This window comes from Diabrotica virgifera, chromosome 7, assembly GCF_917563875.1.
Source record: "Diabrotica virgifera virgifera chromosome 7, PGI_DIABVI_V3a".
NCBI classification, from domain to species: Eukaryota; Metazoa; Arthropoda; class Insecta; order Coleoptera; family Chrysomelidae; genus Diabrotica; species Diabrotica virgifera.
In genome coordinates, this window is record NC_065449.1 from 94,366,056 (window position 1) to 94,391,209 (window position 25,154).

The window sequence follows — 25,154 nt, forward strand, 5'->3', positions numbered from 1 at the left end:
TTAAAAGATTATTTTGAACAAGAACGAAATATGTAATGGGATTCCCTTTTACCATTAACTGCAGAGAAGAAAGTTAACAAATTTAGATTTCTTAGTTTAGGTTTACTAGAAATAAGATTATTATTAGATTTAGGTAAAGATCAGAAAGTTTTCTTATGAATTTTAGGGTTTGCAGTACTTAGTTTTAAAAATATTAAATAATCTATTTTAATGATTATACCTACACTATGATAATATTGTTGTTAATTAATATATTTCGGCAAGTAATGATAAATATTATTTTTATAGTAAACAAAAAAAAAAGAAAAATATCTCTGACAAGTACCTAATGACATAAACGTGTCCATGATGAAAGGTCACATTCTAATGCTCTTACGTCAGAAATTTTGACCTACGTAATCTTGCTTTTGTAATGAAAAGACTATAGTAGAATACCTCAGAATTTAGTAATCCAGGCTCAAAAATGCTTAGAAGACAAAAAAATTGTGATAAAATAACCGTTGCCCTAAACAAAACGGGCGCCCATGACCGGTACTAGAAATTCGCAGTTGACGAAATCGATTTGTCTCTGGAAGGTAAATAGTTGTACCAATTTTCCTTTTTCTAAATAGAAGCGTTCTGGAGGATTTAAAAAAAAACTAATTACAAGACGGAGTTAAGTTAAATTGTCTTAAAATTATCTGGGGAATCTCCGGTCTTCGTCTGTTAGAAGAGTTTGTGGACACCCTGTATATTATTTTATCTTTATATTATTTATGTAAATTACGACCACATACCATAACGGAGCTAATTGATAAAACAAAGCTACAAATAATGCTAGTATCTATTAGTTTTAAATAATAAGCTTATATTACATTTTCAATTTATTATAAATAAAATATATTAATTTCAATAAAACTAGCAGCAGTACATACGAAAACGTGTAAATATGAAACCATGTTTGGATTAAAATTCCCGAAAGGGATTGTTTTTATCAGATTCATCTTCATCTCTAAATGGATTTTTATCTTCATCGTAGTCCTCATCCTCATCATCAAATGGATTCTTCGGCATTGCTTTTGGTTCCACCTTTTTCGGAACAAACTTTGTCATGTTCGCTTCTAAGGATGAACTGTATCTAAAAATGTCCATAAGGAATTAAAAATCATATCAATTTTAGGTACTTTGTACATGTATATTGTATGTTCCTTTAAAATATCCAAGTATAATGATCATTTGTATATATGTACATTTAAAGATATAGTTAGTACAGATAAAATATATAAGTATAAAATGTAATCATTCTGTAGTACGTACACTTCGTTTCAAACGTTAGAATCAGTATGGTTGTATATTGCAAGCGGGTTTGCCATTCTGTGAATTATCATAAATAAATCATCCTTTAGTATTCCACAGCAGTTAACAGCGATAATCCTCTACAAGTACCTGCCTAATACGTTGCCGCTGCCGTGAAGAGCGGCAACGTTGTCCAGAAAATTCTCATTTAGTTTGCAAGGGGCTATCCTTGTACATTGTACACTGCATCGCATGTTTGAAATACGCTGTAGGTTCGGTATTACAGAATGTTTAGATAGATGAGTGGAGTGACAAAAAAGGAGAAGGATAAAATTAGGAATGCGTATCTATATTTCTATATTACGGGAGGTCTAGGGGTGATACTAATTGATGCCAAATTGTAAATATGAAAAAGTTTGAGTTGTGAGTATCAACTATTTGATATGAAACTACACGTTTAACATTTTGATCTTTCTGTTTTATTTCAGCGGCAGATAATTTTTTTAGGTGTTTTTAATAAATAACAAGCTAAAAATGCGAGCATTATCATAACGAAAATTTTGTTTACGGTTAGCAAACATAATTTCTATATTATGCTGCTTTTCAGAGGCTTTTTTCAGTACGTCACAGTTTTTCGATTTCTTTCTAACGCATTAAGTTGGAAGTGACAGAAAAAAGTACGTCCGTGATAATTCTCATTTTTAACATTTATTCTAGTTGCTGATAGATGGCGCTATAATAAGAAAATAGTTAATTATGAAACAGTTCTGTTTCAGTGAAACAGTTATGAAAAAGTACTTCACGCACAGTTTCATACAATATGTTATCTACGATAAACAAATAAAAAATTTCAACTCTTCGTCTTTGGAATATGTTTCTATTCTACAATTTTTAGAAGATTTAAAAATTCAAACTTTTTTCAAACCACAAAACTGGCAAAACTTTTGTTGCACTTTATTGCTCATATGTCATCACCATGACAACGCGAAAGTTAAGTATATTTGATCATATGAAAGTGTGCCAGAAAAGAACAGTGCGAAAAAGTAAATCCCATTTAAAATACATTGTTACTTCACGCACACTTTAAACCCTTCACGTAATTATCACAGGATTATAATCTGTACAATTTATACGACTATACAAATCAAAGAACATACCTTCTTATAAATGCAATAAACACGATTGATTTGTTTTTCTACCAAATTGCAAATAAAACGGTTATAGGTACTGCAACCTCATATTTGGCTGATTATGATTCTGACAACTGTCAGATTTAATTAAAATGCCATGCAATGATTCTCTACATTTTTAAAATCGTATATTAGTGCGGCAGATTCGTGCAAATATTATAAGAATTGTGCATTTAAGGATAGAAGCATATAATTTGGACCACATATACTACACACACATATAAAGGTTCAAATTTAGATACGAGGTTATCTCAGATTTTGCCTTTTACAAAAATGGCGGGGATTCAAAATGGCGACTATACATATGTGACTAATATCACGATAACTTTTGAACGAGACTTCAGATTTCAACCAAATTTGGTATATAGGTTCTTTCTTGATGTATCAGATCAAGGTCTTGAACCGGAAGAATCTGTTTACCAGAAGTTGTGTTTTTCCTGGTTTCTATGTAAAAATATGTTGGTTTTTTTCAATTATTTCACCCTATATGTATTAATTTTTCAAATAGTTAATACGGCCATCAAAAAGAGCGTAAAAATATTTTAACTTTTTAGTTATGTTAATTACCATTTAATAAATGCATAACGTATCTTCACATGTACCTATATGCGGCAGATTCGTGCAAATATAAGAATTATTGTGCATTTAATGGTAGAAGCATATAATTTGGACCACATATACTACACATATAGAGGTTCAAATTTAGATACGAGGCCATCTCAGTTTTTGTTCCTTTTACAAAAATGGCGGGCATTCAAAATGGTGACTATACATATGTGACTAATAGTATGATAACTTTTGAACGAGATGTCAGATTTCAACCAAATTTGGTATATAGGTTCTTTTTTTTTAATGAATAATATCGAGGTCTTGAACTGGAAGAATCGGTTTACCAGAATTTGTTTTTTTTTATGTAAAAATATGTTGTTTGTTTTTCAATTCTTTCACCCTGTAGGTATATATTAATTTTTCAAAAAGGTGATACCGGCGTTGAAAAGAGCGTAAAAATATTTTTTAGGAAATATTTTGAACTCTTTAGTTATATTAATTACCATTTAATACATGCATAACGTATCTTCACATTTAGGTACCTATGCTTCTTTTCATGAGCATTTTCAGTGCGTCACAAATGATAGAAAAAAGGTAAGTCCGTGATAATATACATTTATAACATTTATTCTAACATGACATTTTAGTTAAATCTGACAGTTCACATTTTATTTGCAATTTGGCATAAAAACAAATCAATTGGGTTTATTGCATTTATAAAATGGTATTTTCTTTGATTTGTATAGTCTTATAAATTGTACAGATTATATTAGTAGATATATTACATAATTCGTAAATAATTTTTTTTTCGATTATAGCGCCATCTTTTGACAACTAGAATAAATGTTATAAATGTCACCGACGAAATGTAATCACCGACGTGCGTTTTTTTCTGTCACATACAATTTAATGCGTTAGAAAGAAATCGAAAAACTGTGACGCACTGAAAGATCCTCATGAGAAAAAGCATATGTGCGGCAGATTCGTGCAAATAATAATATAAGAATTATTGTGCATTTAATGGTAGAAGCATATAATTTGGACCAGACATACAAAGATTCAAATTTAGATATGAGGTCATCTCAGATTTAGTCTTTAACAAAAATGGCGGGCACTCAAAATGAATCTGCCGTCCATAGGTGCAAGTGAACATACGTTATGCATTTATTAAATGGTAATTAACACAACTAAAAAGTTCAAAATATTTCCTAAAAAATATATTTACACTCTTTTCAATGGCGTTATTACCTTTTTGAAAAATTTATATATACAGGGTAAAAGAATTGAAAAAGAAATTTATTACATAAAAAACAGTAAAAACACAAATTCTGGTAAACCGATTCTTCCGGTTCAACACCTCGATATTATTCATAAAAAAAACCTATATACCAAATTTGGTTGAAATCGGACGTTTCGTTCAAAAGTTATCGTCCTATTAGTCACATATGTATAGTGCAAAATCTGAGATGGCCTCATATCTAAATTTGAACCTTTATATGTGCAGTATATGTGGTCCAAATTATATACTTCTATCATTAAATGCACAATTGTTTCACATATCGGCTGCACTATATTAGATCAAAATTAATAACGCACTGAAAGACTGAGAAGAACTTTAAATTTTAGTCGTAAATGTAAATATCGATATGTATTTACCTAATAGGTAAATCTTTTTTTTTTCGATTATAGCGCCATCTATCAACAACTAGAATAAATGTTATAAATGTGTTTAAGCACGGATCTACCTTTTTTTCTGTCACTTGTGACGGACTGAAAAAAGCCTCTGAGAAGCACCATAACTAGTGTGACCAACTCCAATTCAGTCGAATTCAGGACAAGGCAAAAAAAATACCTAAAATCCGGGACATTCCCATGAAAATCAGGCCATTTTTTTTAAATATAAAACTGTAATCATTATATTGATTATTTATCATTTTTATGTTGAAAAAAAAATTTTTATGGGATGGGTTGTAATGTTATGATGGGTTTTGACGTCTCGGATTCCAATCCGCAAATTATTCTTAAAGAAGGAAAAATTAGAAAATCAACTGATCATCAATGTAAATAGAAACTTAAGTTAATATAAAAATATTATTATCATAACTACATTGTCATGTTTTTAAATCGTTTTTTCAGAAGACGATAATTAAAATACAGAAACGGAAAAAAACCCAGAGTTTGAGTTTTCGTAGAACTATAGTACCACGAAATAAAATGCATGAGTTTTTGATGTGGTATTAGTTTTACACTTTACACTAAACAGATAGTTTGGGTCGACTATTAGAAAATGTCGACTTTTTTCATCCCACCAATTCAGTTTGATGTGAATTCTTAAAAGAATAACGTGTTCAAAATTTGAAAATAGAATTTTACCAGACCATTGAAAATTCGGATGACCCGGAAGCCTTGTCCGGGACGCCGGGACATAACTTCGTAATTCGGGCCATGTCCCGGATTTTTCAGGCTAGTTGGTCACACTAACCATAACATATATTTGTATAATAATAATATCAATATTTCGCGTATAGGCCTAAATCCCGCGTACCAAAAAAAGTTTATTAATAGCAAGCTGAAAATTTCTTAATAGCTTAACGGTGTCTAGTCGGACAAACTTTGATGTACGGGAACACTGGGTTAAACGTTCCATGTATTTTGTCGGACAGAACTTCCAATTGATTTGTTACCCTTTCATTAAACTCTGATGCAAAAATCAGACTGCTATTTGACATGTTCTACGTATCGGACTGTCGAAAATGCCCAACATATTTCTCGGACAAACATTTTTTCATATATTATATGAAGTTTGCTATTGAATAAACTTAAAAACAACCTGCTAGTTTTCACAATCATAAACTTGTCAAGACGACACGTTCCACAATTAAAGTCACGTTCCACAATTAAAACTTCTCCTGTTCCAGTCTTCCCATATATCAAAGTTTGTCCGACTAGACACCGTTAAGCTATTAACAAACTTTCAGCTTGCTATTAATAAACTTTTTTTTGGTACGTGGGATCCAGGCCTAGTATATCATATGCCGAAGTCGAAATTACGATTTTTCGACTTTATGGTTGTATCGAATTTGGTTCGGGATATACATACCTATGCTCCTGTAATCGCATTCTTCCTTCCGAAACTGGCATAGCTCTTGGTTTACTCTTCACTTCTGCTTGTCTTAAACGAGCTTCAGCCCCTGTTCCGTAATTTAGTAGCTCCCTTTCAACTTTCTTGGCTTCCTGTTTCCTGTTATTGTTTTTTTCGGGTATGTCCAAGGTTTTCGGGATATTCTGATCTGTTATTATCTGAAAATTAAAAAAATATTTATAATTTACTTGGTTTAGTGTTTGCAAGAAGAAACTGTTAGTAAACAGGGAAAAAATCCAAGAAATTAACAAATAAGGGATAAATGCTTGTTTAATAATTGAAACCGATATTTGGTCAGGGTTACTTTGGAAGCAATTGAATCGGTCAGAAGAGAAAGCGGACATGTCCATAATGCTAATAATGCTTTGTTAGTACGAAGAAGCTTTGTTTGTCCGGTTTCTCAACAAAACGATGCGTCTTCATACTTGTAATGGATTTCTGTCAAAATCTCAAAAAGTTTTGCACCACCAAAAATTATGCTCATTTTGACAGTTGATTTTCTCATGAACGGATTGAAGCATTCCTCTAATTTTTTTATTGTTTTAGATTTTTTGTTTAATCCCTCAGTGGCTCAGTGGTAAGAGCGCCTACCTTTGGATCGAAAGGTCCGAATGGCCGTGAGTTCGAATCTCACCTGGGTAGAGAATTTTTCGTTTATTATAAATTAATAAATGAAAATAGTTTCTGTCCTTGTGGGGTCGGACTCACCGGAGGGACCGCAGACGTTCGGATACAATTAGCGTCTCTTTGCAAAGACAATGACGTCGACTTTGCAAAATAGCAAGACACTTACTCAACACACACACTACACATTAGGGTGGTGCGAAAAAAGTCAAGTTGATGATTCAGTGTCGCCATAGCGCGAAAAAGTTGCGATTGGTAATTACAAGAAAAACAAAACAAAAATTATTCAAATCGGACTTTATCTTCCGATCCCGCAACGGACCAAGAGATTATGAAAAAAATGAAATTTTACCTTTTTTTCAAAATTTTTTATTTATCCCCCGTGTACGTATTATTTATCGCTATAGTAAAATTTATTTACAGTTTGAATGGTTAAGTAATAAAAAAATTGTTTTACACATTTAACCAATATCTTCCGATCCCGCAAGCTCGATCAAAATCATTAAAAATTGAAATTTTTGATGATTTTGATATATTAAAAAACATTTAGCTATTTCATTTTTCTGTTACATTGTGAAGCTCTTTGCTTATTTAGATATTGTATGACAACATTTAAACAACCCAGAACCCAAAACAAGGGGGTGGTTGTGTGCACACCCACCCTTCTCTCCAATCAACCAATGAGTGTTTGTTTTTTACAATATTTACATTATGTACATTTCTTTTTCATCTATTTGTGTCCAGCTCTTAAACGACAACTATGTACTGTGATTTCTTCGTAAAATCCGGCATGGGCCTGAAAGTGTTGTCCTGATGAATCCATCTCTTGATTGGGCCCACATACATTCGCATTAGACGATGTTTCCGTGACCAACTTTAGGCACCGCTCGTCAGCTTGCGTGTGACATGGATAGTTTTGTACACTCGAGTCTGGCATGTCGCCTGATGTAATCCAGAAACTTATATCTTTATTTGAACAGTGGCGGCTGGTCCTACGAGGCAGGTGAGGCAGTGCCTCACCAGTATACCAATCGACTATTTACGTTATTTCGTTATTTCATCATCAATTCTTTAAATACAATTTAACTGTTTGAAATTTGCTAATAACTTTATTTTCGTTATATCATCATCAATAATTCTTTAAATACAATTTAAGTTTTTGAAAATTGCTAAATAATTTAATTTTTATTATAAAACTTTTTTTATTAACTTTATTTTTATGATAAAAAAAATTAGTACGGCCCTGACCCGTTCTTCATAACACACCGATATACCTACTCTACAAGGTACCATTAGAGGCACTGCCTCTGATGGTACCTCGTCTAGCATATTACGAAGCCGACGGAGATCGGCCGGCAGCATGACTGAGAATAATTTTTGGAAGCGGGATTAAGTATCCTTTCAGAGGCAGGCAAAAATATGCCTCTAGCGTGGTTTTGCAGTTTTAGGTAGTTTGTTAGAGCAGTTTGTTCTAGTTACGTGTACTTACTATTAGTATAAGAGATACAATAGATGTTTAGAATATGTTATTATGCTCTGACTGGCTGAAAGTCATTTGCCAATGTCAATTAAATAAATAAATTAATAAAAAAATTAGAAATTATGATTTCTTTCATAATAATTCATTTACTTTTAAGTACGCTGTTTATAAAATAAATAAAAAACCAAAAAAATAAAATTTAACCCTTAGTTTATTTAACATAAAAAAACAATCTTATAATATAACCGTAATTTGCTTACTTGCTTGTTTCTATTTGCATATATGCAATACATTTACAATATAATAAAATTGATTCTAAAATGAAATTATCACGTGTTTGCAGGTATATTGTTTGCGTACCATAATTTCATTTGGCAAGTGATTAATAATAACAGAATCAGTCAACGGCCAAACCAGAATGATCCTAAGGGGGGCTACAACTGGTGGGTCTCTGGGGGTATGGATTTAAGGCTTTAAGGATTTAAGGCATTTAAGGCTTATAACCCCCAACCCACCCCAGTTACGCCACTGGAATCAGTTGTCCGTTGTTTTCATGTAGTATATAATGTAAATTTTGCTTAACACATTCGCGGACACGCTGTCATTTTATACACGTATTCTTATGGAGTAAATGACTTCATATGCAGTCATGACCGCGAATGTGTTAATATGGCTGTTTAAGTGTTCAACGCTGATGAGCCAACGACGAAACATTTGATTCATGCTGTTTTGATATGTGGTATCATATTAATTATTATTTTTAGCTAAAAAAACAGCTACTATGAGTATGAACCTGTTAGAGACTTAGAACTTTCGTAGCTATTCTTTTGCGAATAAAATTGTTATTTAATATCGTTTGCAAGCCTTAAAATAAATACGGTGCCGTTCTGTGACGTTATGACGTCACAAAATCGACCTTCCGGCTATTAAAGAAAATCTAACCATAATAATAATAATCCTCAAGTGTAGTGTGCCTCACCATCTTGTACTATCACGAGCCGCCCCTGCATTTGAAACTCTTCACAAAACTGGTGGAGAAGATAGTTTTGTAATAATCCAGTCCATTATTTCAGTGAAGTTCTGTGCTTGAAAGTTTAAATTAGAAGGGATGAAAATTGAAATTTCTAATACTTTTGCCCATGGCTTTAGTCTGTCCGACTAACACTCTCCTTAGACCTAGCTGTCTAATGTGTTTCCTTTTCCTCAACTACTTGAAATTTTGAAGAACAGGACTAAACTAAAATAATACACTGGAATGTTGCAAAACTATCTTCTCCATCACTTCCTCGAAGAGTTTCAAATGAAGATATTATAACTTCTTGCATTACATCGGGCGACATACCAGACTGGAATGTACAAAACTATCCCTGCCACACGCAAGTTGACGAGTGGTGCCTAAAGTTGGTCGCGGAAGCATCGTCTAATACTAATGTAAGTGGACCCCAATCAAGAGATGGATTCATCAGGACAACACTTAAATCAAGGTACATGCTGCCAGACTTTACCAACAAATCACAATACAAAGTTGGCGTTTAAGAGCTGGACACAAACAGATGAAAAAGAAATGTACATACTGCAAATAATGTAAAAATACACACACTCATTGGTTAGTTAGAGAGAAGAGTGGGTGTGGAGCTAACAGTGCAATCACCATCTCGTTTTGAGTTCTGGGTTGTTTGAATATTGTCGTACAATATATAAACAAGCGAAGAGCTTCACAATGTAACATAAAAATGAGATAACTAAATATTATTTAATTTATTAAAATCATCAAAAATTTCAAATTTTTATAGATTTTGATTGACTTTGCGGGATCGAAAGATATCCGTTAAATTCATAAAACTATTTTTTTATTACTCAACCAATCAAATTATAAAAAGGTTTTACTATAGCGATAAATAAAACGTACACGGAGGATAAATAAAAATTTTTGGAAAAACGGTAAAAATTCATTTTTTCATAATTTTTAGGCCCGTTGCGGGATCGGAAAATAAAGTCCGATTTGAATAATTTTGTTTTTCTTGTAATTACCAATCGCAACTTTTTCGCACTATAGCGATACGAAATTATCAACTTGACTTTTTTCGCACCACCCTACTACACATTACTCCCCTGAGTTAGTGATAAGTTATAGTCTAAAAAATCATTATGAAATTGACTGGCCAGTTGGGTGTGAAAACCAGTGCCAATAAAACACATAAACACACACATACAGATTTTTTGTTTGGTATTTACACTGTTGGGCAAAGTTCTACTTAAATGCTTTTCTTGTTAGACCTGAGCTTTTTCTTGTTAGATTTGAGATCCCCTTAGGGAGGACAATGCACAAGGGTGGGAATAGATTGAAATCATGTTTAAGTCTCATGTTTTGTGAACAGTTTGTTTCTTTAATTTCCCCGATATCTTTAAAATTAAGGAACATACAGGGTTTTATTCTATAACATGTGTTTTAACTGAAACAATACTAAATTAACATTAAAAAACAAGTAATTGGACTTCGTGTCCTAGGTTTTCACCCAAAGTGATCGAAAGTATAACCGGAAGTCGATATTTGAACTCTTCGTGTAACTTTGTGTCGATTGATATACTATTTCACTAATTTTGAGTGATTTTTACTGAACTTTCTGTCATAATTGTTTAAACAAAAATAACTTCAAAACCGGAACTAAAGATCTGAAACTAAAAACCTCTTCGATTGCTATGTCACATGTAGATACTATTTCTGCGACTATAATATGGCACTTCTGGTTAGAACTTTCTAACCGGAAATGATATAAAAACCAAAATTATACACTTGGATTATAAGCTTTCATTCGACACATCATTTTTTATTCTATCTGTATTAATAACGGAGGAATTATATTCGCGGACGGACGGACAGACAGTCAGGAAACCGGAAGTGTATATTTGTTCTCGTCTTGCTAAAACGCGTCGAATAATATATCGCTTGTACTATTCCGGTGACTCTAAAGAAGTACTTCTGGTTGCATTTCTAAAACCGGAAGCCCGAGATCAAATGTCTCATCTTTAATACCATCCTTGGGTTCCTTATAGGCTTTCATTCGACACCTCACTTGTCATTCTATCTGTATTAATAACGGGAAGTTATATTCGCGGACGGACGGACAGACATGAAACCAGAAGTGTATATCTGTTCTCGTCTTGCTAAGGCGCGTCGAATAATGTATCACTTATTCTATTCCAGTGACTTTAAAACAGTACTTCCCGCTGAATTTCAGAAACCGGAAGTCCTAGGTCAAATTTCTCACTTTTAGTACCATCCTTGGATTATAAGCTTTCATTCGACATCTCATTTGTTATTCTACCTGGTATAATGAAGGAGGAATTGTGTTTACGGACAGACAGACGGACGGACACACGGACGTGGATAATTCAAAGTTTTCATATTTTTTCAGAATTGGGTGAAAGCAATAATAATAGTTAACAAAACTTTTAAAGGTTTCCCCTCTACTTATAACAGTTCTGATCGACGCTTAAGAGTTATTCGTTGAACACGTTATAACATTCCGTTAACTTCTAATCATTTTTATTGTTATGCGATTTAAATTTTAATAATGTTCTGTTATTAAATTCTACTTGAAACAATTACTAATAAATATTTCGTCTTTCACTGACGTCATCACAAACCTATAGATTAGCAGACCTGTACGTTTTGTACCTTGTGTACTCCTGGCGGTAAACCCATGAACCGTATTGTGACATGGTCGGCGTAGAACGGAAAATAAGATATCACTTTGGTCGGAGACTTCAACCGAATAAGTACCTAGTGGCAGATAACCTATCCACGTAAAAGTGGCGAATATTTCATTCTTGTTTCAAGTCATAGTATTATTTTGAAAATAAATTATCCAAGTTTATTACGTATGTGTTTAGTGGGCTGAAGAAACGAGGTTGGAGGTTCGCAGCAGTGATTTGTGGTTTATCTGGTAAATAATTTTTTGTTTTTACGCCATATTTGTTTTTTGTCTTATTTGACGTCTTCAAAAAAAATTTTACTATTAAATCTTGCAGTGAGCTTATTAATTCAGGCTGGTATCTTTGAAATATTTCATTGTCTGTAATATCCACTAAGAGGGAAAGTATTTTGTCATAAATCTTAAAAAATTACCTCTCTTAATTTGTGGGGTTATGTTACATCACATATTACCCAATTCCAATTTTATATATTATAATCATGAAGTTCTGAAACATAGTAAATTCCGTACATCATATCCACCGATCCTGTTCCGATATTTGGTATTTTCATAAATTCTTACACTACTTTGGCATTATTCCATATCATTTAATAACTATACTATTTTTTATGAAAAGCTATTTCCAAAATAAATATATTCAGCATTTAAATTTTAGACTTACTTTTCTAGTGGAAGATTGTTTTTTCCTTTCTAATGAGATAGCTTTTTCTGATTCTTCTTTATTCTAAATAAAAACTTCCTGATTTTTGTTTTTCTTTCTCTGACTTTTCCCTACATTATTACAAGGAAGTAAAACCAGGATTCTATTTTTTTTAGCCACTGGGGAAAATCTTTTAACTACTCCTACCACCTGAGAAGGACCGCTTTTCGACCAAGTCACCTAGGGGACAAGTACTAGAGGAACATGTAATTTTTGTTCTTCATTATCCTGCATTTTGGAGAATTGCCGTGTTACGGTTGACTGCGTAGCACCATTCTGTGCTTAAGACTTTACTGAGAAGTAGTAAGGAAAACTTGTGGGGACAATATCAGGTCAATCGGGTTTGTTTCGGGAACTTTTTATATTTAACAGTGCAATAGTTATCTACCTATACCAGTACACTTATACACTTATTTTTTTTATAATATCCAGAACATTTAAGTAATTAACATACACATAATTCAATAGCGCTCCCACACCTGTATGTCTCTTTGTAAAAGAGGATAATTTGGGCCCAAATAACCTTTTCCCATACAGTAGTTCCTTACATTTATTTTTTATTAATATTATTAGACTTGTTTCCCATATTTTTCATATAACTATATATATATTTTAATATTATTAGCTTGTTTCTTGAAATTTAAATTCCCAATTTGTTTGCTTAACTTAAATTCATTTGTTATTAAATTAAATTCAATCCCTAATCCCTATCCCTTCAGGATAGCTATTAGTTTTACTTGGTCATTATTAAAAACCACGAGTCAGAAAAAGGATCTTTATCATCCAGGACTGCGTTGGTTCAGTTAGGTGTTGCCTATTCAACTCATTGAGTTATATATATTTGTATGGTTCATCCTAGGTAGGTATTTTAGTATTGATTTCTTGTAGTATTTGACGTTGCTGTACGTATTACAATCGTACGATTATTTGGTGAAGGTTGTTGTTTAACCTTAGTGTAAGTTGGGGGTACGCTCCATATAAGAGCTACCCCAGTACTAATGTAATTATAGTTGTATACTCATATTCAGATAAGTAGTTAAGTCAAATTGTCATTTTAGAGTTACATAGGTTGTATTTTTTCTAACTCAGAGGTTGTCAATAATCTAGGTAGTTATATTTTAATAAATATTTATTTGTTTGTATATCAATTATTTTTTCCCCATTTTTGAATTTAATAATTTAATATATTGAATAATTTACAGCAGTGTAAGATACCTGGGAGTTCGGTCCATCCCTACTTCTGGCGCCCGCAATTTAGTCTAGTTATCTCTTATATTTTTCTATTTTTATTATATTAATATTTATTCTATCTATTTTATAAGCCTCTCTTTTTATATTCATATTTCTGGTTCTAGTCATCATCCCTCTTTAGTTTAAGCTACTGTTCTTCGACAGGCATGCAAACGAGCCGTACCCATCCTTGAGTGTCAAGTCATTCTCTTGCATTTCTTGCTAGCCAATTCTCTTTAGTTTGCCTCTGTCTCCCCATACTTCTATTATCAGTTCCTCACCCACTCACTCATTTCACCTTAGCATTCTAGTTCTACAAATACTACTGCAAAGTAGTTTTTTGTTACAACGTGAGCGGTATGCCAAGTGCAACATAAGAGAGACAAGATTGTTTAATGGAGGCTCCGTGATGGTTTGGGGTGGAATTTCCTTGAGTGTAAGTATGGATTTGCTGTCTACGTGGATGCTCTTTAAATAGCGGAAGCTACATTATAGAAATTTTGTTTCTTTGAACACGTTAGCCCTCTCGCACCTTATTAATAAATAATTTTATCTCAATGCACTGTAACGCAATGTCTCATATACCGCGTGTCATTACTGAATATTTAAGTGAGGTAAATATTCAGACATTGACTTGGCCGCCTCACTGTCCCGACATGAATCCTATTAAACACTTATGGGATATTGTCAATAGACAATTAAGACTTCGTCATCCATTCTTAATTCACTGCAATATATAAAAAAATATATGAAAATTTTTTTTAAGAAACGCTTTTCTTTAGTTACGAGTGACTAAAATTAAAAATATTATAAAAAAATCAACTAAAAAGCAAAAAATAAAAAAAAATTGAAAAAATCTAACACATTCGTTAAAGAAAAGCGTGGCGCATCTTCATCGAATAAACGGTTTTCGCCCCACGCTTTTCTTTAACGAATGTGTTAGATTTTTTCAATTTTTTTTTCATATTTTTTTATTTTTTACTTTTTAGTCTTACACTTTTCAAACATTAAAATATATCGTTATGTTTATTAAAATATGTATTAAACATATGATGTACTAAAATGAAAAGTAGTCGGAATCGGCAAAAAAATTGAAACTTTATTGTTTATTTATGAAGCATAACGTAAACAACTAACGTAAAAAGTAAAATTATGTATAGTTCATATCATTAGCTACAATCCGTAAAAGTTTCAAGTTTTTACATTGTAAAAAACAAGAGAATTTAAGAATTTTCCATTAAAATCGTTTTTTTACTTAAACAATTAATAAACATACAAAATTTATTTTTATTGACTATTCGTGTATTTTTCCCGCGAATGCATATGTCTGCAAATTTTCATTCATTTGCATTGGAGAAAAGGCAGTCAAATTAACGTCTAAAGATTTGACGCAAACTATTGAACTAAATAAAAGCGTTTAATTAAAAAATATGGTTATTGATATGTACCATAGACCATATTTTTGTTTTGTTTTTAAAGATATTAGGGAAATTTAAACAAAAAATGTTCCCAACATGATTTCAATGATACCAGTCTTTCTACCTAGTCCTACCAACATGGTGTCTCAAACTTAGCATAAACACATTTCCTTACTTCCTTCGGTATAAGGCCAAAAGAGAAGTTTTAAACCTTTACCCAACGCTGTAAATACCAAAAAAAATCTGAACTAAAAAACATTAGCGGAATCCGTACTCGAGACAATCGACTTTAAAATTTGGCGCAACAGTTTTGCAAAGCTTTGCAAACGTTTTGGTGCAAAAGTTTTGCGATTAAGTTTACTTTTATATTAAAAAATTAAGATATATTTACTTTGAATCTGTCGAATACTCCTCTACTTAAATATTCTGCGACAACGGAGAAACCATCATGAGCTTTTTCTAATTGTGAATGGAACGTCTCATGTAGATCTTTATTATATTCTCTAGCTCTAAGTAATTCTAGAAGGTTCTTATTTTCAGGTTGACAAGTGGGACACTCGTTTTCGTCGTCCGAAAAACTCTGAAAGCAGTGTTGATGGAAGCTATGCTCACAAAGGAAGTGAATTTTTGGTAATTCTAAAGCATGATGACATGCCGCACACCTAAAAATTGAATAGAGCATTAATTATATATTTATAGAACCATTGTTCAATCTCAAATACTCATCATTCATATCCGATATTAAACAGTATATTTTTATCACCCCGTAGATCACATGAAATAATTTGTTATTATATTTAAACATGTGCGGGCTATTTAATTTATTTCATTGTTGCAAATCATAAACAATATTTTGGCAATGGACAATAATTATGCTGACTAAATAAAAACCTTTGTTCTTTTGGTCGTGTGGGCTATGACCCCAATTCATGTTGCCAACAAGAGAGAACATACATTTAGATTCATTCACTAGAGTCAATTCAACCAGGCAAGATGTGCCTTTAAATTCATTCCCTCGAGTCACCTCATACATTCAACATGTAGTATCATCATAGTAGTCTCATTTTAATTCTCATACGAAACGAATCGGTAAAGCAACGTTTTCCCGGGGTTTATCAGCAATGAAGAATAATAATGAAAAAATGTTACAAGAAATTAATAATTTGCAGAAAGAAATAATGAGTTGCAACGAGCGAATTCAATACCTTGAAAGCGACAAAAGAAGGAAAAATATAGTTATACAAGGCATCCCGATAACTACAAATAATCCAAAGATATTAAGAGAATCAGTAAAAAAATTTATCGACAAGGAAATGGGTATAGAAGTAAAAATAAATGAAGCAAGGAAATTGGGAGATAAAATATACTTAGTCGAACTGGATAGCAAATACGAAAAGATGAAAATAATGAAAAACATACATAAACTCAAGGAACTGCCGAACCGCATATTAGAGAATTAACATATCGGAAAAAAACGGGAAAAATTGGGAAAAACAGGTTTTTTCCGTTTTTTTTTTCCAGACCATTGGAAAAATTGGAAAAAATGGGACAATTTTAAAATATTTTTTAATTGAGACTGAAGTGTACTTAAACTAAGAGACTTTAATTGTAAGTGTCAAAACCAAAACTTCAAAGGTAGAAAGCACATTATTTAACCAAATTGCTCAGTGGTATATTTTTTTCTGAGTCTGAATCTGCAGACCAAGCATCTGATCCAGACTCGATCTCCGCTTCACCATCCTGAACGAATAACACAACATGATTTTTGTCAGTCTCTTTTAAAAGTGGATCTGGTCTAGTATCGTAAATAAATATCTGTTTTTCGTTTATAACCAAATTTAAATGAATAGCAACAACTTATAAATTTTATCCTGTGATAACATATTTTTTTGCTTGTATATGTATATGAGGCCGTGTAAAGACCAGTTTCTTTCTGAAGAGGCGGAAGATGGAGATCCATTTAAAATTCGGGAGGAAATTGGCATAAGTGGCTGCGATGTACATAAACCTTGCTACCATATAACGGGATTAGTACTACATATTTGCACTATCCCATAAAGAATTTCGACTAAAAAATCCAGTTTTTGTTCTAAATTGGGCTAGATTTGCCACCACCTTCCCTACATCTAGGTTTAGGCCCAGTCTTTTCACCTCCGAATAAATAGTTATCGGGAAGTTTATCCGGAAGATTACATGTAAATCTGTCAAATAAACTTCCCGATAACTAGATATTTGGAGGTGAAAAGACCGGGCCTTAGTGAACAAGCCATTTCAGAAATGAAGTCTATGGCTTCCATTAGCTGGTCTTCATTCAATTTATATTCATTTATATTAATCTTCATTCAATACTTCTTTAAAGCGAGCATCAAGAGGCTGCAAAGAGAATTATCTTAGAACAAAATTCGTAACGTTTTTCAATATACATATTTTAGCAAGGTTTCGATAAGAGAACTAGTCTGGTTAACTTGTTGGGGAATATTTTTTAATATTGTGTCTTTTATATACCTACTTAAAGACAAAAGGCACTTCTGATAATATAGATCTATCGAATTCTACTAAATTTATCGATTTTGATAAGGGATGCAGAATTTGTTTAGTATATTGTAACAAATGTCAATTTTTCCGTACTTTTCCATTTTTTCCTGTTTTTTTTTCCGGAAAAAACAGGTTTTTTCCTGCACCCAATTTTTCCGGAAATTTTAAATCTCTACCGCATATACATAAATGATGATCTAACAAAACTTGAAAGGGAAATACAATCCAAAATTAGAGCAACCGCCAAAGAAGAGAAGATCAAAGGGAAAATTGCAAAGGTGGGATATCAAAAGTTAATTTTGGATAATGAAGTATGAAAATGGAACCGCGAAAGAGAAAAGCTGGAAAAAGTAAATTATAACCGCTCAAAAAAACTAATAAGGAATAAGGGACAGAACAATACCATAAAGACGACACGGCAAAGAAAAAGGAGACAAGAGGGAAAAGACGAAACAAAAAAGAAAACAATAAAATCAAATGAAGTAATACGAATGGCGACATGGAATATAAGAGGATGTCACAAAGAAGGAAAATTAAAACAAATGGTACTTGAACTTAAAAGATATAGTTTCCAGATCGTCACATTACAAGAAACAAAGCAATTAGGGCAATACAGTCAGGAGATAGAAGATTACTTATTCTTTAATAGTGGAGGGCAAAATAGAATGCTAGGTACAGGCTTTTTAATACATAAAAACTTTTAGAGCATCAATTGTCGAATTCAGAGCAATATCCGATAGACTTAGTGTTCTTAGAGTAAAGGGAAAATTCCAAAAAATTTCATTTGTAAATATTCATGCACCCTCGGAAGAAAAAGAAATAGAGGTAAAGGAAGAGTTTTATAATCTACTGGACCAAGTATATGAAAGCATCCCCAAATATGATCTCAAAATAGTTCTTGGAGATACCAATGCCAAAATAGGTAGAGAGGACATATGTATGCCTAGTATAGGAAAATACAGCTTGCATCCAACAACGAATCAAAATGGACACATGCTCATCGACTTTGCAAGGGAAAAAACCTTTTAATAAAAAGTACCTACTTCCAGAGAAAGGAGATACACAAGGGCACTTGGAGATGCCGGACGGTCAAACGGTAAACCAAATAGACCATGTTTTAATAGAGAAGGATGTAGAAAAAAGCATAATGCATATACGTTCATATTCGCGGTGTGCAAGTACTTGGAAGGGATACGTGAAACGATCGTGCGCGAATAGCGGAGAAATATTGCAGCTTTCTTAAATAATCCATATTGTCAATTGAAATTGTCAAATTGATACATTTCATATCTACTGTCATTGGCGAAGAAAAATTATATGTTGCTCCACAATATTGATATGATATGCAATTATTATATAAAGGTAAATTTAATTAATTGTATTTTGCTTGCAGTACTGCATTTTAATAACTAATTTTATTTATTACATACAATTGTTTACGTTTTAATAACATAACCTGAATCTTATTTTTTCTTCTTATTATTTTTTGGGCTATGGCCTTGACAACTATCCAGTAACCAGGACTAATACAATTGGCCAATATAATTAAAACTGCGAATAAAGTTGCAGAGAGTAGAAATAGGTGTCGCTTTGCCCCAATAGAAGGCCAGATATAGACTCAGACCACTTTTTAGTGGGAATAAAAATGAAACAAATAATACCTATAAATAGAAACAGAAACAGAGAAAAACGTATGATGAACAAGCTAGTTAGGTTACAAACAGAAGAAGAAAAAAAAGGTATACCAGTTGACACTTAACAAGAAACTGGAACTTGTTACAGAAAATGACAATGTAGAACAAACATGGCAATTAATTAAAAATACTTTAAAAGCCGTAGCAGATGATACTAACAAGCCAATTAAGAAACAACAAAAGGCATGGTTCGACGATTAATGCAAACTAGAAATAGAGAAACGGAACAAGCTACGATTAGAAAGTCTAAGACTGAAATCAAAAACAGCGGAAACACTTTACATAGAGCAAAGAGGAAAAACCAGCGCAATTTTACGAAATAAAAAGAGACAATTTTATGAAGATAAGTTGAAAGACATTGAAGAGAACTACAAAAATAATCTTAATAGAAATTTATATCAAGGCATTAAAAATCAAAAAAGAGAATATAAACCACAGCCCATTTATTACAAAGATAAAGAAGGAAAAATGATATTTGATGACCAAGAAATATTAAAACGATGGAAACAATATTTTGATGAATTGTTAGACGGGGAGTATACAAATAATCACAATGAAGAAGGCACAGATGATGGAAATGAAGAACACATAAATCACGATAATGAAGGATACACAGACGAAATAATGAATATGCAAAGATACAGTACGGAAGATCTAGCACCATCCCTAAATGAAGTTGAAATTATTATTAAGAATCTAAAAAACTATAAATGTCCTGGAAGTGATTCTATAACAGCGGAAATGTTAAAGTATGGAGGAGCGCAGCTGACAGACAAAATACACAAATTACTAAAAAACATATGGGAAAAGGAAGAACTACCAATGGAGTGGAAGCAAGCAGTGATATGTCCTCTTTATAAAAAGGGGGACAAAGCAGAATGTCAAAATTGTAGGGGTGTGGCACTATTAAATGTAATATATAAGATAGCAGTCCACATCAAAAACCAGCTAGCAAGAAGTCTTAACAATAGCATAGGTGAATACCAGTGTGGCTTTAGAAAAGGGAGAAGTACTATAGACAACATCTTTACTTTAAGAGAAATACAAGCTGAGAGCTATGAATATAATAAACCAACAATGGCACTCTTCATAGATTTTAAGCAAGCTTTTGATAGAATAAAAAGAAAAAAACTGTTTCAATACCCACTACACTAATAGTATTTATGAATGACAGTTTTAAGGACTCAAAAATGTGATTTCTATAAACTGTGATTAGAATTTTCGCTGTTATTAATCAAAATTCAGAGTTGACGCAATGATATGAAATGAATGTGATTTCGAGACAAATCTATTCATGAAAATTTTATTGCATTTGAGTGACATTATATTTTCCATAAGATGTGTGCGATGTCCTTTGATATAATCTTAGAGAAAGTAGTGTTTCTCATCGAGAATAACTACTCACCTTGAGCCTCGTATCTCTATAACACCAGTTTTCAGTTTTTCTAAATGTTCTTTTAATTTATGAGTATCCCTACGATAATTAGAAGTAAGATCAGCAATTTCTTTGGTTTTTTTCTGTTCTTGTTGAAGTTCATTGGTAATATAAGATCTAATGTGACCTAAGGTTATTTCTGCATTTCCGGTTCCTATTGCGTCAATAACCAGTTGCGGAGAGAATAATTTTTCTTTAGCTATCACAGTTAAAATCTGAAACAAAGGTACTACAATGTTTATGTTATAAAGAACAAAATTAACATTAATTAAAAAAACGCTGGACGGAAGGGCCGCCCGAGAACTTTATCGTACCGATCTATTATCGTTATCGTACAGATCTATTATCGTTATCGTACAAGATACTGACATTCTATAAAAAGAACAAAGTTACTCGTTATTTTGATATTTTAGAAACATCTTGTATACTTGAAAATATTTTATGGTTCTACGCATCATTAATTCCTGCATTTGAGAAAATGTTCGGTGCCATATTTCGGGGACACACTATAGACATATAGATTATTGCATCAATCAATGGAATATTATAGTCATACATTCATTTCAAATTAGTTCATTTTTCTGAGAAATTAATAGTTTACAATATTTGCATTTCATTCTATTTGTATTACGGCCGTCAATGCGCGAGATTAAGAACAAGATATTACCTCCTAATTCTATCCCACTGCATGGATTTTAATGAAATTTTGGGAGTAGCCCAATCTCCTAATTCAAAGTCTATCCTATATACTATGGCGCTTTTATCATGGGGGCGGTTCCCACCACTTCTCGGGGGTGGAACATTTTTATTTTCGAATTAGATGAAGAAGATTTTTAAGAAAATTTTAAAAATGCATTCTATAATTTTATCACATTTTTTACAAAAACCATTCATTTTAAACCCGTTCAACTTTTTGAAAGTCGAAATAACACTGTATTAAAAGGTATTGCAGAAGAAAAATAATGCATTTAAATTCTGGTGGATGAGGGGTTAAATGTATATACTTCTCATTTTTCCTTAAAGTACATTAGTCATATATTTTTTTGCACCATATCTCGCTTAGTTTGAATGTCACCGAGATTTAACGGTGCTCGTTTTAAAGGTCTTTTCGGACACTACAAAAGGCGTTGGTAGCATTATACACCTAAAACCTACCGTTCCTCTGTTATTTCAAGTTGAATACACCAATTTTAGCATGCACCAAAAAACAAACTCTTTTCACCTACCATATCTCTTTTTGTATTATAAATAGAACATTTACGAAGGAACGATTTTCTTTGTTATTTATAATCTAAAAAATGTTTTATATAGTGTTTTTAGTTCGATGCATAGTTTTTAAGGTATTCGCAAAAAACCGTGCGAAAAGGTGTCATTTTTCAATGAAAATGGCCAATTTTCAACTACGTATAACTCAAAAAGTATTGAGTTCTCAAAAAAAAGTATAGACCAGTTTTTGCTTAGAAATAGGTTCTCTAGCCACTTCCGTGCTTATTTTGACCAACAAATTTTCCACCCCCTTGAAGGGGTGGGAACCGCCCCAAGATAAAAGCGCCATAGTATATAGATTAGATTTTGTTTCTTGAGCTATTCCCTACTTACTGTGAAAATATCAAGTACATTGATGTAGTAGGATGGAATTATTAGCCAAATACCCTCATTGACTGCCCTATAAATAATAATGCTCTGCTATGATCGCGAGAGAGGACACACACACACACGATTATAGCAAAATTTCTCTTTACTGTAACTTTTCGAGTTTTTGAGCTACAGCAACGAGTTTTATGTCATTGGAAAGGTAATTCTACATTCTTTCAAAATATGTAAAAATATACAGGGCGTATCTAAAAAAAATTTGATTTTTTTTCATTTCCGGTTCAACCGGAAGCCATATTTTGGGTAAAATTTATTGTGATAATAGATAATAAAGTACCATATATGTCTGCAAAATTTCAAATTTTAGTTTCTATTACAAAGGAAGTTACGGGCACTCGAATATTTTTTTATAAAAAATTCATAACTCCCCTCCTATGGGGAGTTAAGAAATCTGACTAATGTCATTCAATTTACCGATAGGATATCAACAATATATAAAAAATAAACAAATTCCTTAGAGCCATTTTTGAGAAAATCTAGTTCAAAGTTTTGTCAAATCTTGACCCCTTAAATATAGGCAACCCATAACTTTTTCTGAAAAACGATAATATTCTTCTTATAGCCCCATCTTTAGTTGTTTTGTTTTGCCAAAAATGGCAAAATTACTAACTATTTAGTAATTATTAACTATTTTTAGTTATTATTTTTTTGTCAATTTTACCAAATTGACAAAATTAGTTACTAAATGAACTAGCCAGTTGTGTCTGAGTTTAGCGAACCGACTATACATAGAGTATTAGAGGGTATAAGGTACGCTTATAATGTAAACAAAAATCCGGATGCAAATAGTGCAATATTAAATGATGTTGGGAGCCAATAGGTATTCACGGCATCAGAACAACCTACCCAAATCTGTTAAAAATATTTAATTAAAAATTAACTTTTTTTATCTATGAGGTAAGGTTGAAAATTGGTTGAGGAAATTTGACAGGTTTGAGTAGCGTTACCAGGTGTCCCGATTTGCGCGGGACGTCCCGATTTTCAGGTGTCTGGGGACGCGTACCGATTTGTACCTGATCGGGACACTAAATGTCCCGATTTTCACAAACGAAAACCAATTTCAGGAGGACTTACAGTGAATTTTATAACTAGGTATGTTATAAAAACAAGGTACTCCTAAAAGCGGCGAAATCGAATGAAAAATATAATTTTAACAAAAAATAATTAATTTATTAATTTACGATTTTTTTTTGTAATTTCGTCTGATTATTATTATTATGTAGGATTAAATACAGATTATGATTATAGAAACACCTTGTAGTCCAATAAATGAACGGGAAATACGGCGATACCGTGTCATTTTTAGGGTCAACTCCGAATTGCATGAAAATTTGGACGGCTTGTGCCGTTGGTTGCTTTTACTCGGAGGGGTGACAGTTGCCCCTAGTTGTTTAACTAGTAAATTTTAACCTAGTTAATATTTTTCGAGTTATTTACGATTGAAAATGTTTATTTTTCGACCAAAAAAATACAAACAATTTACTTTACTTATGTATTTTTTACATAATTGAAAGGGCCTGAACGAGTCACTAATACGAGTGTATGCAAAATATGAACAGCCATATTTTAACCAATGTTTGTCTTAAATAAAAACAAAATGAATCTATCATATTTTTAAAAGCAAAACCTAGCTACTTTTTACTCATTGCGATATTTAGTATTCCTAATGCTTTTTAAGTTATTTTAAAAAAACGACATTTTTCTATATTTTAAGAAAAAATTTTTTTACTATAAAACCAATTTTTTTTTCAAAACTAAGCACTTCCAACCGGTAAATCTTACAGATCATATAAACAATACACATATTAAAGTAAATGAGCGGTAACGATTAATTTTATTTACGGTGCTAAATAGGGGGAGATTTTCACGATTGTGTTTACCAAAAAAAGAAGCCAACTTTATTTTGAGCGTAACTCGCTTAGTTTTAATACCAAAGACTTTTATATAAAACAAAATTAAAGATTCTTTTAAAGACTTTAAAAAATTCAATAGGGTTTGCCCGAAAATTGCTTAATTTTTTGGTTATTTCAAGTTGAAAAATTTGATTTGGAATTTAACGAATAAGGACGTATTTTTGATGAGCTACAACTTTGCTTTTACTGGACTTTCTGAACATACAATTTTTTTTGCTTTTTTAAAAGCTACATTTTTGATAAGAATATTTCTTTCGATAAAATTACTCGACAAGTATTGACTTAGTTTAAAAATTATATAGAACAAAAGTTCTTTAGAGTCAGTCAGTTGATCCATTTTGGGACTTACTTTAATCGCGCGTTTTTTTACACCCGAGAAGGGGTAACTGAAACTGTCACCCCCCAAGTAAAAGCAACCAACGGTACAAGTTCAACTTTGAAGTAGACAGTAAGTAGAACCTAAAACCAGATTTTCATGCAATTCGGAGTTGACTCTGAAAATTACACTATTGTTGTTTATTTGTCCCGATCTAAAACCCTGCATCCCGATTTGGTTTTGCTTCTGTACCGATTAAAACCAAATCGGACCTGGCAACACTA

At 32.2% G+C, this 25,154-nt stretch overlaps 1 protein-coding gene and 1 long non-coding RNA gene across 2 annotated transcripts in view; one reads left to right on the forward strand and one right to left on the reverse strand.

Annotated features, from left to right (window-relative positions):
- Positions 1–826: 826 nt before the first annotated feature.
- Positions 827–25,154, reverse strand: part of LOC114327511 (vacuolar protein sorting-associated protein 11 homolog) — a 91,833-nt gene continuing 67,505 nt past the window's right edge. The window contains exons 12-15 of the mRNA XM_028276150.2: positions 20,959–21,203; positions 15,716–15,986; positions 6,115–6,314; positions 827–1,117 (exon numbers count right to left, since the gene is read on the reverse strand). Coding sequence (XP_028131951.1) covers positions 946–1,117; positions 6,115–6,314; positions 15,716–15,986; positions 20,959–21,203 — 888 coding nt within the window. The 3' untranslated portion in view covers positions 827–945. The remainder of the gene's footprint in view (positions 1,118–6,114; positions 6,315–15,715; positions 15,987–20,958; positions 21,204–25,154) is intronic.
- Positions 11,785–13,818, forward strand: LOC126888526 (uncharacterized). The gene is made up of 2 exons (XR_007699584.1): positions 11,785–12,207; positions 12,793–13,818. It is a non-coding gene; the product is annotated as an uncharacterized LOC126888526 (long non-coding RNA).